The sequence below is a fragment of the Neofelis nebulosa genome, chromosome 8, assembly GCF_028018385.1.
Source record: "Neofelis nebulosa isolate mNeoNeb1 chromosome 8, mNeoNeb1.pri, whole genome shotgun sequence".
In the NCBI taxonomy this organism is placed as follows: Eukaryota; Metazoa; Chordata; class Mammalia; order Carnivora; family Felidae; genus Neofelis; species Neofelis nebulosa.
In genome coordinates this window covers 61,242,918-61,255,136 of record NC_080789.1, presented here as the reverse complement: position 1 = coordinate 61,255,136, position 12,219 = coordinate 61,242,918, and the positions used below count along the sequence as shown (strand labels likewise).

The 12,219-nt window shown below is 37.4% G+C and overlaps 1 protein-coding gene across 1 annotated transcript; it reads left to right on the top strand.

The window, feature by feature from the left end:
- The first annotated feature begins 978 nt into the window (after window positions 1-978).
- LOC131484018 (olfactory receptor 9K2-like) lies at window positions 979-1,920 on the top strand. The gene has a single exon (XM_058682312.1). It carries the CDS (start codon window positions 979-981, stop codon window positions 1,918-1,920), a length of 942 nt encoding a protein of 313 aa, XP_058538295.1.
- The last annotated feature ends 10,299 nt before the right edge of the window (window positions 1,921-12,219 follow it).

Genomic DNA, 12,219 nt, shown 5'->3' with positions numbered 1-12,219 from the left:
GTTTCAAATGAACTAAAGTTGCCTTGGTTGCTTAGCAAGTCACCCAAAACCAAACAGATTAATTTAGATGCTGCTAGAAAAGCAAAATTTATTTTGAAAGCTACTGAGCTTTTACTATCAGGTTAAGAGTTTAATAAAACTTACTATCTAATCTATTTTTTTTTTATACAAGCAGGCTTTTGGTTTGTTCCTCACTTTGAAGTTTCTAATTTTCTTTCAAGTTCAGAAGTTGGAGATGACATGGATTTCTTGACAGACTTATTTGAGAAAAACAGTATCAATAAACTTTATAGGATAAAAATTATGAAGGCATCGATCACATTTTACTTTCTCATGTAAATAAGATTAGATGATTTCCAGAAGTTGAAGTCTGATTTTATTTTTAAAGATCTCAAGTAAGACAATTAAGTCTTTAGTAACTTACTTGCTGTTGTAAGAGCTCTTTTTGAAAGAAAGTTCATATTATCTTGAAATGAACTTTTAGCTTCCTTTTCTTTCACTAATTATTTTTATTACTGTGTTGAAACAAAGTATTATTACAAAAAATAAATATAAAATTATAAATCAAATTTAACGAAGTGTCTTTTTCTTAGTATGAAGAGTTAGACTTTACTATTTTTGAAATCACAAATGACATCTCACAAACCATCCATATGACAAGGTAGTTAGATATAAGGAAATATCAAATTTTGTTGTGTTGAAATTAACAGTAAACTTGAATAATACATATTTCACTTGGAGTTCAAATTCTTGTTTGAACCTTAACCAGTTGTGTTACCTTAACCAGTTGTATTACCTTAGGCAAGTCTAGTATCTTTCTTTAATTTACTCATGTGTGTAAACTTAATGGTGTAATAGATTTGAGAGTATTCTGTCAACTATGAGGTCTTTTTAATGTGAGCGTTGTGCGTGATGAGAGAGAAATAGCAGAAACTTCATTTGTTGACTTTCTGTTATACTTTTAAGCAGAAATTTGCCATGGGTGACAAGGGAGGAGACAACCACTCAGAAGTGACTGACTTCATTCTTGTAGGCATCAGGGTCCGTCCAGAGCTCCACAGTCTCCTCTTCCTACTATTCCTGGTTGTTTATGGGATGGTCCTTCTGGGGAACCTTAGTATGATTGGCATCATTGTGACTGATCCCCGGCTGAACACACCAATGTATTTCTTCCTAGGCAATCTCTCCATCATTGACCTCTCCTACTCCACTGTTATTGTACCCAAAGCCATGGTCAACATCCTATCTCAGAAAAAGACCATATCCTTTGCAGGCTGTGTGACTCAGCTATTTCTTTATGCACTTTTCATGGTCACCGAGGCCTTTGTCCTGGCAGCCATGGCCTATGACCGCTTCATCGCCATCTGCAATCCACTCCTCTACACTGTCCGCATGTCAAGAAGCCTCTGTATCCAGTTGGTGGCTGGTTCCTATCTCTGTGGCTGGGTCAGTTCCATCCTTCAAATCAGTGTAACATTCTCAATGTCTTTCTGTGCTTCCCGAGTCATTGATCACTTCTACTGTGATTCAAACCCCATCGAGAAGATCTCCTGTTCCAATATCTTTATGAATAAGATGGTGTCATTCAGTCTGGCTGTCCTCATTATTTTGCCCACAATACTTGTTATTGTGGTATCTTACATGTATATTGTGTCTGCAGTTTTAAAAATCCGCTCCAGTGAAGGGAGGAAGAAAGCCTTCTCCACTTGCAGTTCACACCTGGGAGTTGTAAGTTTGCTCTATGGAACTGTTTCCTTTGTCTATCTCACACCTCCAAATAACCCTGAACTTCGTAAAGTGGCTTCAGTATGTTACATTTTGTTCACACCTATGCTGAACCCTTTAATCTATTCTCTAAGAAATAAAGATGTTAAAGATGCCATGAAAAAAGTCATATGGAAGAAAAAAGTTTTACTTTAAATCTGCTTCCACTTGTTTTACTGTTTCTTGCCCCAGTTGATTGTGTCTGCTTGATCTTCCAGACTCAAGCGTTTAAAGCTAAGGTGAATTTAAAAAATAAACACCCCCACTAAAGAAAAACCCACCTTTTTTTTTTTAATTTTTTTTTTAATGTTTTTTATTTATTTTTGGGACAGAGAGAGACAGAGCATGAACGGGCGGGAGAGGGGCAGAGAGAGAGGGAGACACAGAATCGGAAACAGGCTCCAGGCTCCGAGCCATCAGCCCAGAGCCTGACGCGGGGCTCGAACTCACGGACCGCGAGATCGTGACCTGGCTGAAGTCGGACGCTTAACTGACTGCGCCACCCAGGCGCCCCAAGAAAAACCCACCTTTAACTGTTTTTATTCCGCAGCATTAATAAATAATATCCTATAAGGAAAGCTCCAAACAACATATTCACTTTTTCGCAAGGCAATGTTAAATCTGAAAGTTCTGGACACCATGAAAATTTGCTGCATTTCTACAAAGAGTTATGAATTTCTCATTCTCCAGGTAATACATTGTTACATACATGGGGAAATATAGAATTTTATAGTTTCTCTTCCTTGTATGCCAAGGTAAAATTGAAATACAGAAAATACCTAGTGTAATGATTAACTCAGAAACTGTGTGAGCCAATGGTTTATATGCAAATGATACTCCATATAAATGTCAATGTTGTATCTTGTTTTCGATGTCATGCAAAATATTAGAAAACATGTGCATAATGAGGAGGGAAAGGAAAGGTAAAATATCCAGCGATCTTTGTTAAATTAAAGTGGCTAAAGTAGAAGAAATATGTGAAAATTGCATTGATTTTGTAAATTAAGATATTCTATTTGACTTTCCTTGAATGGTACGGCCATTTCTACTTTGCTGCCACACAAAGAAAACATTTTAGGATGTTTATGATATTTTACAATTCATGTCCTCTATCGTTCGGATAATAAAAATTATCGGTAAAGGGTATGCAGTTAGTGAAAGCACCATATTGAAATGAAGTCAGCTTGAAAATCTCAGTTAAAAATATCACAAGGCCTTCCAATAACCTTTATGAATAGTTGGATTATGTGTGTACATGCATGTGTTATGTTTGTGTATGTATGAGTGTGTTCATTTTTATTTTTCTATTTTTATTTTTTTAATGCTTATTTATTCTTGAGAGAGAGAGAGAGAGAGAGAGAGCATGAGCAGGGGAGGAACAGAGAGAGACACAGAATCCAAAGCAGGCTCCAGGCTCAGAAGTGTCAGCACAGAGTCTGGTGTGGGGCTCGAACCCATAAACCATCATGACCCCAGCCGAAGTTGGACACTCAGCCGACTGAGCCACCCAGGCGCCCCTGTATGAGTGTGTTTATTAGTTTGGTAAAGGGGTAATAGAAATATGATTAATCCTAAACATCAAATGTCAATTGGGAGAAGAAGAGTGGTTCATCCCACAGATTTGAGAGGTATCGAGGGAAGACCAGTTCCAGACAGAGTCATAGCAAGTTACTGTTTTTACAAGTACTATAAGTAATACTTCTACTACATAATCAATGCTTACATCCAGACAATAGCAAATGTGAAAAATACTCCCATCCTAAGAAGTAAAATACAGTGAATAGTTTTGTCCGTGTACTTGGTATTGTGAAAACCTAAAATATGAGTATCTTATTAGGTCTTTTTTCAGCTTTTGTTTAGATAGCGAAGCCTTCTTTGATGAATGCACAAGGGCATGCATTTTGTGGGTCAATGTTTGTTAGGGTAAGAGACTTGATATATAGTTATTCTTAATTAAGAGATAAAGAGAGAAGCAAAATGATTTTAAAAATCAAGGTTATATTTATCCTCTCCATCTTAAACCTGTGAATGAATTTACCATTGTTCTTGGTACTCAGATGCTACTGTTTAATTGATATTCAGAAAAACATCATTTGAGAGCAAAATAGGAAACCAGATGGGCTTGGGAAAGTGATTGTTGGCATTGATTGTTATTAGTCTGGAAAACATCCTTTTAGGCTTAGGTTTTACTTATTTCCCTTGGATGCCCATTAGTGTTACAACGTTGCTCTGTGGTAGATATAACGAGTGTGGGTTACTAAGGACTGCTGGGAAACGATTAGAATATTGGATAAGAATATAGCCTAGATGTGTTTGCTTGTTAGTTTTTAGTCTGGTCGATTCTATTTCTTGTTTTATAGCCGTAACAGAGAACAGTATTCCAGTGCGTAACTTTCACGAGTGGCATTGCTGAAATCACTTCCAATGTCTGAAGGAATCTGAGAAAGTTGAAAACCAAGGCATAATACTTTCAAAGGTGCTAAATACGATCCCTATACTTTTCTTTTAATTTCAATGAACATTTTCTGTAGTAGCTTTTTTTCTGGGTCTTATATGAAAAGTAGTGCCTAATTTATATATCTTGTTACTTGTGCCATTAAGATCCCATCAGGACACCCCAATGTCTTACCAACATTTTGTTGGCTTTCATTGACAAGGTCTTTTTTTTTTTTTAATTTTTTTTTAACGTTTTTATTCATTTTTGAGACAGAGAGAGACAGAGCATGAATGGGGGAGGGTCAGAGAGAGGGAGACACAGAATCTGAAACAGGCTCCGGGCTCTGAGCTGTCAGCACAGGGGCCCGATGCGGGGCTCGAACTCACGGACCGCGAGATCGTGACCTGAGCCGAAGTTGGTTCTCAACCGACTAAGCCACCCAGGCGCCCAAGGTCTTTTTTTTTTTAATGGTACATGGATTGTTTGTGAAACACTGATATATCTGAGGGACTTTGAAGATTACATTTTGCGACATATACATCATAAGTTGTTATTTAGAGTGGACTTTAAAATTATACGCAAAAATCCACATGAAGAAATCTTTTAATAGTGATACTGTCTTGAGAGGCTGAAGATTGAATTTGCTATCTCAAACATTGTTAACTTATTTGTACTGTATGATTCATCTTCCTTGATTACAAGTTTTTGGACATGCACATATATTTATTGTTCTGTAACATCATGTATTGCATTTTGTCTTTAAATTTTATGTATTGTTGATGTTGACCTAACATTTAGTGTAACGATGCAGAACTTTGGTGAGGGCATTTATAATAATATTTTCTATTGCCAGGATGCTAACATTCTCTGACTTAGATAGTTACAAATGATAATTAAGCACTGATTGGAAACTTCACTAATATAAATTAAAATGACTACATTAAGCATCTGTGGATAAACACCCAAAGCTTACTTCATTGTCTTTCATTATGATAGTTTCAACTTCGTATTATGAAATTTAAATTGTTATGGTGATTGGAGAAGCTGAACTGAATAGATACTGTAAAATGTGATGTTGAATTGATATTGGACTGTTATTCTTACTCTTGTGAGTCAAGTATGAGATGTCACTTTGCCCAATCCCCTGAAAGCAGTATAGGTCATAAAATCAATAAAAGTTTTGAGTGTGTGTACGCTATTCTTCTAGAGATGTCTTTGAGCACAAATCTACTTACTTGTGAGGTCTGGAAAGGGAGGGGCAGGAGTTGGAAGAGATGGGATAAGAAAAAGGCAAAATATCCTGGAAGTGAAAACATGAAAACATTTCAAAGTAATTTCTTTCTTTTTTTTTTTTTTTAAATTTTTTTTTTTTAATGTTTATTTATTTTTGAGACAGAGAGAGACAGAGCATGAACAGGGGAGGGGCAGAGAGAGAGGGAGACACAGAATCTGAAACAGGCTCCAGGCTCTGAGCTGTCAGCACAGAGCCCGACGCGGGGCTCGAACTCACGCACTGCGAGATCGTGACCTGAGCCGAAGTCGGCCGCTCAACCGACTGAGCCACCCAGGCGCCCCAAAGTAATTTCTTAATTATTATAACTTGGTAAAGAAAAAAGACAAAAAACCAAAAAACTTTAATCGAAGACTGATTTTTATATTTGTTACTGTAATTAAATATGGATTCTAGATTTTTGAAATGGGTTCTTCTTCCCTTATCAACATTTAAAATTCATCCATTTATTCACACTGTTTGGCACCGTGGTGACTGTCACCAGTTCCTTCAACAGAATGTCTTGTACTTAGGTGTCTTTTGTGACAACTTACAGGAATTAACTTTGGATGACTTAAGCAACAGCTAAATAATTAGATATATAAATTTTGTTTGGCTCTGGCTGCACATCCACAATTGTAAGGCTGGAGAGGATGAGTTGTTAGTCAGTATTCCAAGAAATTAGACAGTGGAAAATAGACAAAGAATTTCTAAGTAGGATCCAAACTTGTCTACTGCCACACTATTGGAAATATTTACTTCACAAAGTTCAGCTCTTTGTCTCTCTGCTGATTAGTTCTGAGACAAGGTCTAAATATTTTTAAAAGTCCAAAAAATGTTTGGTATATACTTTTCTTTGGTGTTTGTCACCTGAGAATTAGTTACCAAAATATTTAAGGAAGGGTTGTTGGGAGGATTTCAGGTCACACCTTACTCAAGAGTATTGAGCCTTCTCTACATTCTAGTGGCTGTGTGTGAACCAACTCAGTCTAGGAATTGGAGAATGAACATGATCTGAGTCATGGCGGCTTAAGTCAGGTCTCTCCCTCTCTCTACCTCTCAGAAGACGCCCATTGATTTTATTCCTAGACACCTCATGGTTAACTAACCTTACATGGAGATTATTGTACCACATTTATCCTTTTTGACTAATAAGCCAGAGCTGCTACTATCATGTTAACCAAATCTTCCTTTGCTCTCTCAGTCAGATGCCACAATTTGAGCTCTGTCACTGCCCTGCTTCCAGTGAAGTCCGGGAGCCACTGAACTTTAATGTCTCGCACCAACATCCTTAGAAGCATCACAGATGCTTTGAAGGTTACTGGTTTTTCCTTCTGTCACCTGTGCAGGGAAAATTTTCTGACATCTGTGGGGCACCTAACCAGGGTGTATGAGACCAGAATATCTATGGTTAATCCTCCTCAGCATCACTATCTCCTAAAGAGATTGAATTTCTTTTTCTAAGGTTTTCTCAAAGTGTTTCTAGTGTCCCAGCTTTTAAAATGACATCCATTATTAGTTAGTGGTTTGGATTTATCAGTCCAGCAAACTATTAGTCCTCTACTTATTTTCATGAACCAGCTCTTTAGTTTTCAAATCTCTGGTAAGTACAAATTCTACCCAATATCTTTCCCCCTCTCCAGTAAAAAAGCCTTCAAAATTTATTCACACCAACATACTTTGCATTTTGCCAGTATGTATCTAAAAAATATTCAGTTTTAAGCCATTTTCCAAAAAAATCTGCATCTGCATTGGAACAGTATTCCTGTCTCAGAATGCTGGGTTCTGATTCTAGTAACTGTGCTCACGAAAATTAGGAGTAGGATGAAAGGGGAATTTAACTTCTTCCTTCAAGAAATGTCCTCAGGAGTAGTAACATCTTAAAGTAAGTAGGAAAGAGCTCCAACAGGGATATGAGTGGATTTTGTTTCCTATGCAAAGGTGGTTGGGGTAGAGTGTCAAAAATATCAGAGGGGCCTGGGTGGCTCAGTTGGTTAAGCGTACGACCCTTGATTTTGGCTCTGGTCACGGTCTCACGGTTGTGAGATCGAGCCCCATGTCAGTCTCTGCATTAAGCATGGAGCCTGATTAAGACTCTCTCCCTCCCTCTCCTTCTGCTCCCCCCTTGGTTGTGATCTCTCTCTATCTTAAAAAATTAAAAAAAATAAATAACTAAGAATAAAAAGAAATGTCAGGATATTCCAAGTGTTTTAAGTAATCTTACATACCCAGATGGGCAGAGTTTATTTGTGTAAGAGATATTGGAAGTATGAATTGACATATTTTGTAGTCAACAAACCAAAAGAAATCACACTCTGGGGGTGCCTGGGTGGCTTACTTGGTTAAGTATCCGACTTCGGCTCAGGTCATGAACTTGTCATCCATGAGTTCAAGCCCTGCATTGGGCTCTGTTGCTGACAGCTCGGAGTCTGGAGCTGCTTCAGATTCTGTGTCTCCCTCTGTCTCTGAGCCCCTCCCTTGCTTGCACTCTGTCTCTCTCTGTCTCTATGTCTCTCTGGCTCTCAAAAAGAAATCAACATTGAAAAATTAAAAAAAAACCCAAAAAACGCCAAAGCATACTCTGGGATTGAATTTTCTGGTGTTTCATCTCTGCAACTATAAAACATAAGAGATCATCTTATAGAGCAACAGAAGTTTCCTGTACAGAGGTGTGAATTTAAAAATCTGCGCTTAATTTTTGTTTTAAGTTATCAGAAGTACTCATACTATGTCGCAGGCCTTGAATCAATGATACCATGATTTTATCTCATGCTGGTGACTGTATTGTCTACCACGTTCTCGCTTTCATGGGCATAGGGTTCTATTTAACCATTTATTTAATATGAGAAGTTAGTAGACAATTTTGCCACAAATAATGTGAACATATAGGTTCTATTCCCAATATAAAATAGAGTTTCTTCTTCTTATATTTTTGGCTAATTTTACCTGATGTGGTTACATCTATGTACTCTGAAACCAACTTTGGGTATTTGTTTAGAGTTTTGGGTGCAAGTAATAAAAACCGAGTTCAGGAACCTAAGCAGAAGGTTATTTATTAGAAGGCTAAATGTATTGGTAACATGCAGAATTGATAAAGAGGCAGAAGAAAAAGATTGAAAATAGGTCAATACCAAACACACTGCAGAGAATGAAGTAGGACATTCGGTATGGTATAGCGGGGAGTCATTTGAAGAGAATGTCACAAGCCGGAAATAGTAGTATTGTCTGAGTCACTCTGCTGACTTCACATTCTGGTGAGGAAGCATTGTCTTGGCCTTCCTTTGTTACGAGCCCATCCATTTACCGAGGGAAGATGGGACACCTAAATTGAGTCCAGCAGACTCTATCAAATTGGAAACGGTTAATGCCTCAAAAATAAACCAGGCATTATTAAGAAAGGGGAAATAGAAACCAGAGAGCAAAAGAGCAATACCTAGCCACTCTACAGTTACAATTTCTCAATTCTTAGAGGACATTCGATCAGAGCGATGCATAGATAATAATAATTTTGTCGTAAAATGTATTATTGTTGGGCTGCCTAGCATCTTAATACCTTCTTCTATGCGGGAAACTTGCTAGTGGCAGTTATTGGTGGGAAGCTTACTCTCACTACTTTTTATGGAAATCTGAAGATTGAGATGTTTGTCTCTCTATTCCTGGAAACTAGAACATGGGTATATGACCAGGAGTCAGACAACTTGATGCTCTTGCCTGGGACTTTGAATTTGGAAAAAACTCAGCAGTTTAAAATGAACACTGTTGGTAGCAATGACAGGATCTAATGCATGAAAACTTTGCACTGTTGCTTGTGGTGGCATTTCACTGTCCCGAGGTGCTGATGATGGTGACACAAGGATGGTTCCCAATACAGAGCAGCATGGTGGTGGCATTTTTCGTTGTGAGTCTGGATGTCCAGAATTAGTTTCTACTCACTTTCTGAGTCAGGTTTTCTATGTTTCTGTAGATTTTTTGAATTTCCCCTTATGTATTTATTTTTAAAAACAGCTTTATTATGGGAATGCAAGCTGGTGCAGTCACTCTGGAAAACAGTATGGAGGTTCCTCAAAAAATTGAAATTAGAACTACCCTATGACCCAGCAATTGGACTACTAGATATTTATCCAAGGGATACAGGTGTGCCGTTTTAAAGGGACACAGACACCCCAATGTTTATAGCAACACTATCAGCAATAGCCAAAGTATGGAAAGAGCCCAAATGTCCATCGATGGATGAATGGATAAAGAAGATGTGGTATATGTATACAATGGAGTATTACTCGGGAATCAAAAAGAATGAAATCTTGCCATTTCCAACTATGTGGAGGGAACTAGAGGGCATTATGCTAAGTGAAATTAGTCAGAGAAAGACAAATATATGAATTCACTCATATGAGAACTTTAAGAGACAAAACAGATGAACATAAGGGAAGGGAAACAAAAATAATATAAAAACAGGAGGGGAACAAAACAGAAGAGACTCTTAAATATGGAGAACAAACAGAGGGTTACTGGAGGGATTGTGGGAGGGGGGATGGGCTAAATGGGTAAGGGGCATTAAGGAATCTACTTCTGAAGTCATTGTTTCACTATATGCTAATTTGGATATAAATTTAAAAAATAAAATTAATAAAAAAACAGCTTTATTGAAGCATAGCTGATATAAAAAACTGGACATATTTAATATATGCAATTTAATGAATTTGGAAATATGCATACACCAGTGAGGCCATCACTATCATCAAGGTAATAAACATACCCATAACCTCCAACAGCTTCCTCCTGCCCCATTTTTGTTTGTTTGTTTGGTTGGTTTGGATTTGCTTTGCTTGCTTGGTTGTTTTATTTATTTATTTTTTTAATTTTTTAAAAAAGTTTTTATTTATTTTTGAGACAGAGAGAGACAGAGCACGAGCAGAGGAGGGGCAGAGAGAGAGAGAGAGGGAGACACAGAATCCAAAGCAGGCTCCAGGCTCTGAGCTGTCAGCACAGAGCCCGACGTGGGCCTCAAACTCACGAACCGTGAGATCATGACCTGAGCCCAAGTCGGATGCTTAACCCACTGAGTCACCCAGGCACCCCTGCTTGGTTGTTTTAATGGTAAGAATACCTAACTTGAGATCTACCCTTTAAAAAATGTTAAGTATACCATATGAATGGTTAACTATAGGTACTTGCTAAGTGAAATAAGCCAGCCACAGAAGAACAAATACTACATGATTCCTCTTGCTGACGTCTCTAAAATAGTTAAGCTTACGGAAACAGAGTCAAAAGGGGTTCTCAAAGGCTAGGGGAAAGGAAAATGGTGAGTTGTCATTTTCCAGGGATCGAGCGTTAGTTATGCAAGATGAGTCAGTTCTAGAGATCTGCTGTACAACATAGTGCCTATAGTTAACAATTCAGTATTGTACACTTAAAATTTTAAGAGGGTAGATCTCATGTTATATGTTCTTCTGATTTCTTTAACCATTCTTCTATTGTTGAGTGCTCACCTCGTTTATGTTTTTGCTACTAAAAACTGCTCTAGTAAACATCCTCTGCACGTGTCCTTACATACTGTCAGGGTTTTTTCTGCATGAAATACATTACCAAAAGCAAGATTGTTAGAACTGAACTTTTATGCATCTCAATTTTCATAGATGTTTCTTAACTGTTTTCCATAAAAAAATATGTGTCATGTTGACATTAACAATGCAGGCATTTCCTTGTCTTACATCACACCCAACACTGGGTGCTATCAATCTTAATTTTGTCAATCTGACAGGTGAAGAATACATTGTTCAGACACTTCCAACACTTTTGCTCTTATTGTTCTGATATTTGAATGTGTAGCTTGGACACAGCACTTAGTCGTGTTGTTAATTTGGTCAGAAGATATTTGCCTTAAAAAAATTTTTTTTAGACATTTATTTACTTTTGATAGAGACAGACCACAAGTGGGGGAGGGGGCAGAGAGAGGGAGACACAGAACCCGAAACAGGCTCCAGGCTCCGAGCTGTCAGCACAGAGCCAGATGCGGGGCTCGAACTCACAAACCACGAGATCATGACCTGAGCCAAAGTCAGACGCTTAACTGACTGAGCCACCCAGGTGCCCCAGATATTTGCCATTTGATTGCTATAGTTAGCCAAATTACATCTTAATTTTTGTAACACTGATTTTTGGATTTATTTCTTTGACCAGATTTTGTGATTTCTGTTTCTGTGTGTCTTCTTTTTTCTTCCTATCATCTTTTGGGTTGGTTATTTTTAACATTATTATTTTTAGTATTTATCTGAGAAATTTATGCAGGCTCATTTAACTTATCTAGGGTCAATTACTAAATGTTTAACAATTTCCTAAACAATACAAAGCCTTAGAGCTCTTTAATGACTTCATTTTTTACTCGGTTGCTTTCATTTTAGTCTTGTCTTACTTTTGAAACTTATATAACATTACATAATATTATGGTTCATTTAAATTTATCAATCAACTTAATCCTTTTTTTATTCATCATTCTTTTGCCATCACATATGCATTTGGGGATCACACTCCTCTTCCAGAAATTGGCCTTTAATATTTCTGCCACAAAATATTGTTTTGAAATATACACATTCATTTAAACTTAATTCGAATGAAAGCAAACCTATTCTGAAATTGTTATGCTTTGTTAATTTGGAGGAGGAATGAAATGATAAAGAAACTTGGTAGAGATAACTAATTGGTATATTGCATACACACACACACACACACACACACACACACTAGGCTT

What these genes read in the sequence shown, in the direction of transcription:
- LOC131484018 (XM_058682312.1), top strand. Translation starts at nt 979, where the DNA reads ATGGGTGACAAGGGAGGAGACAACCACTCAGAAGTGACTGACTTCATT.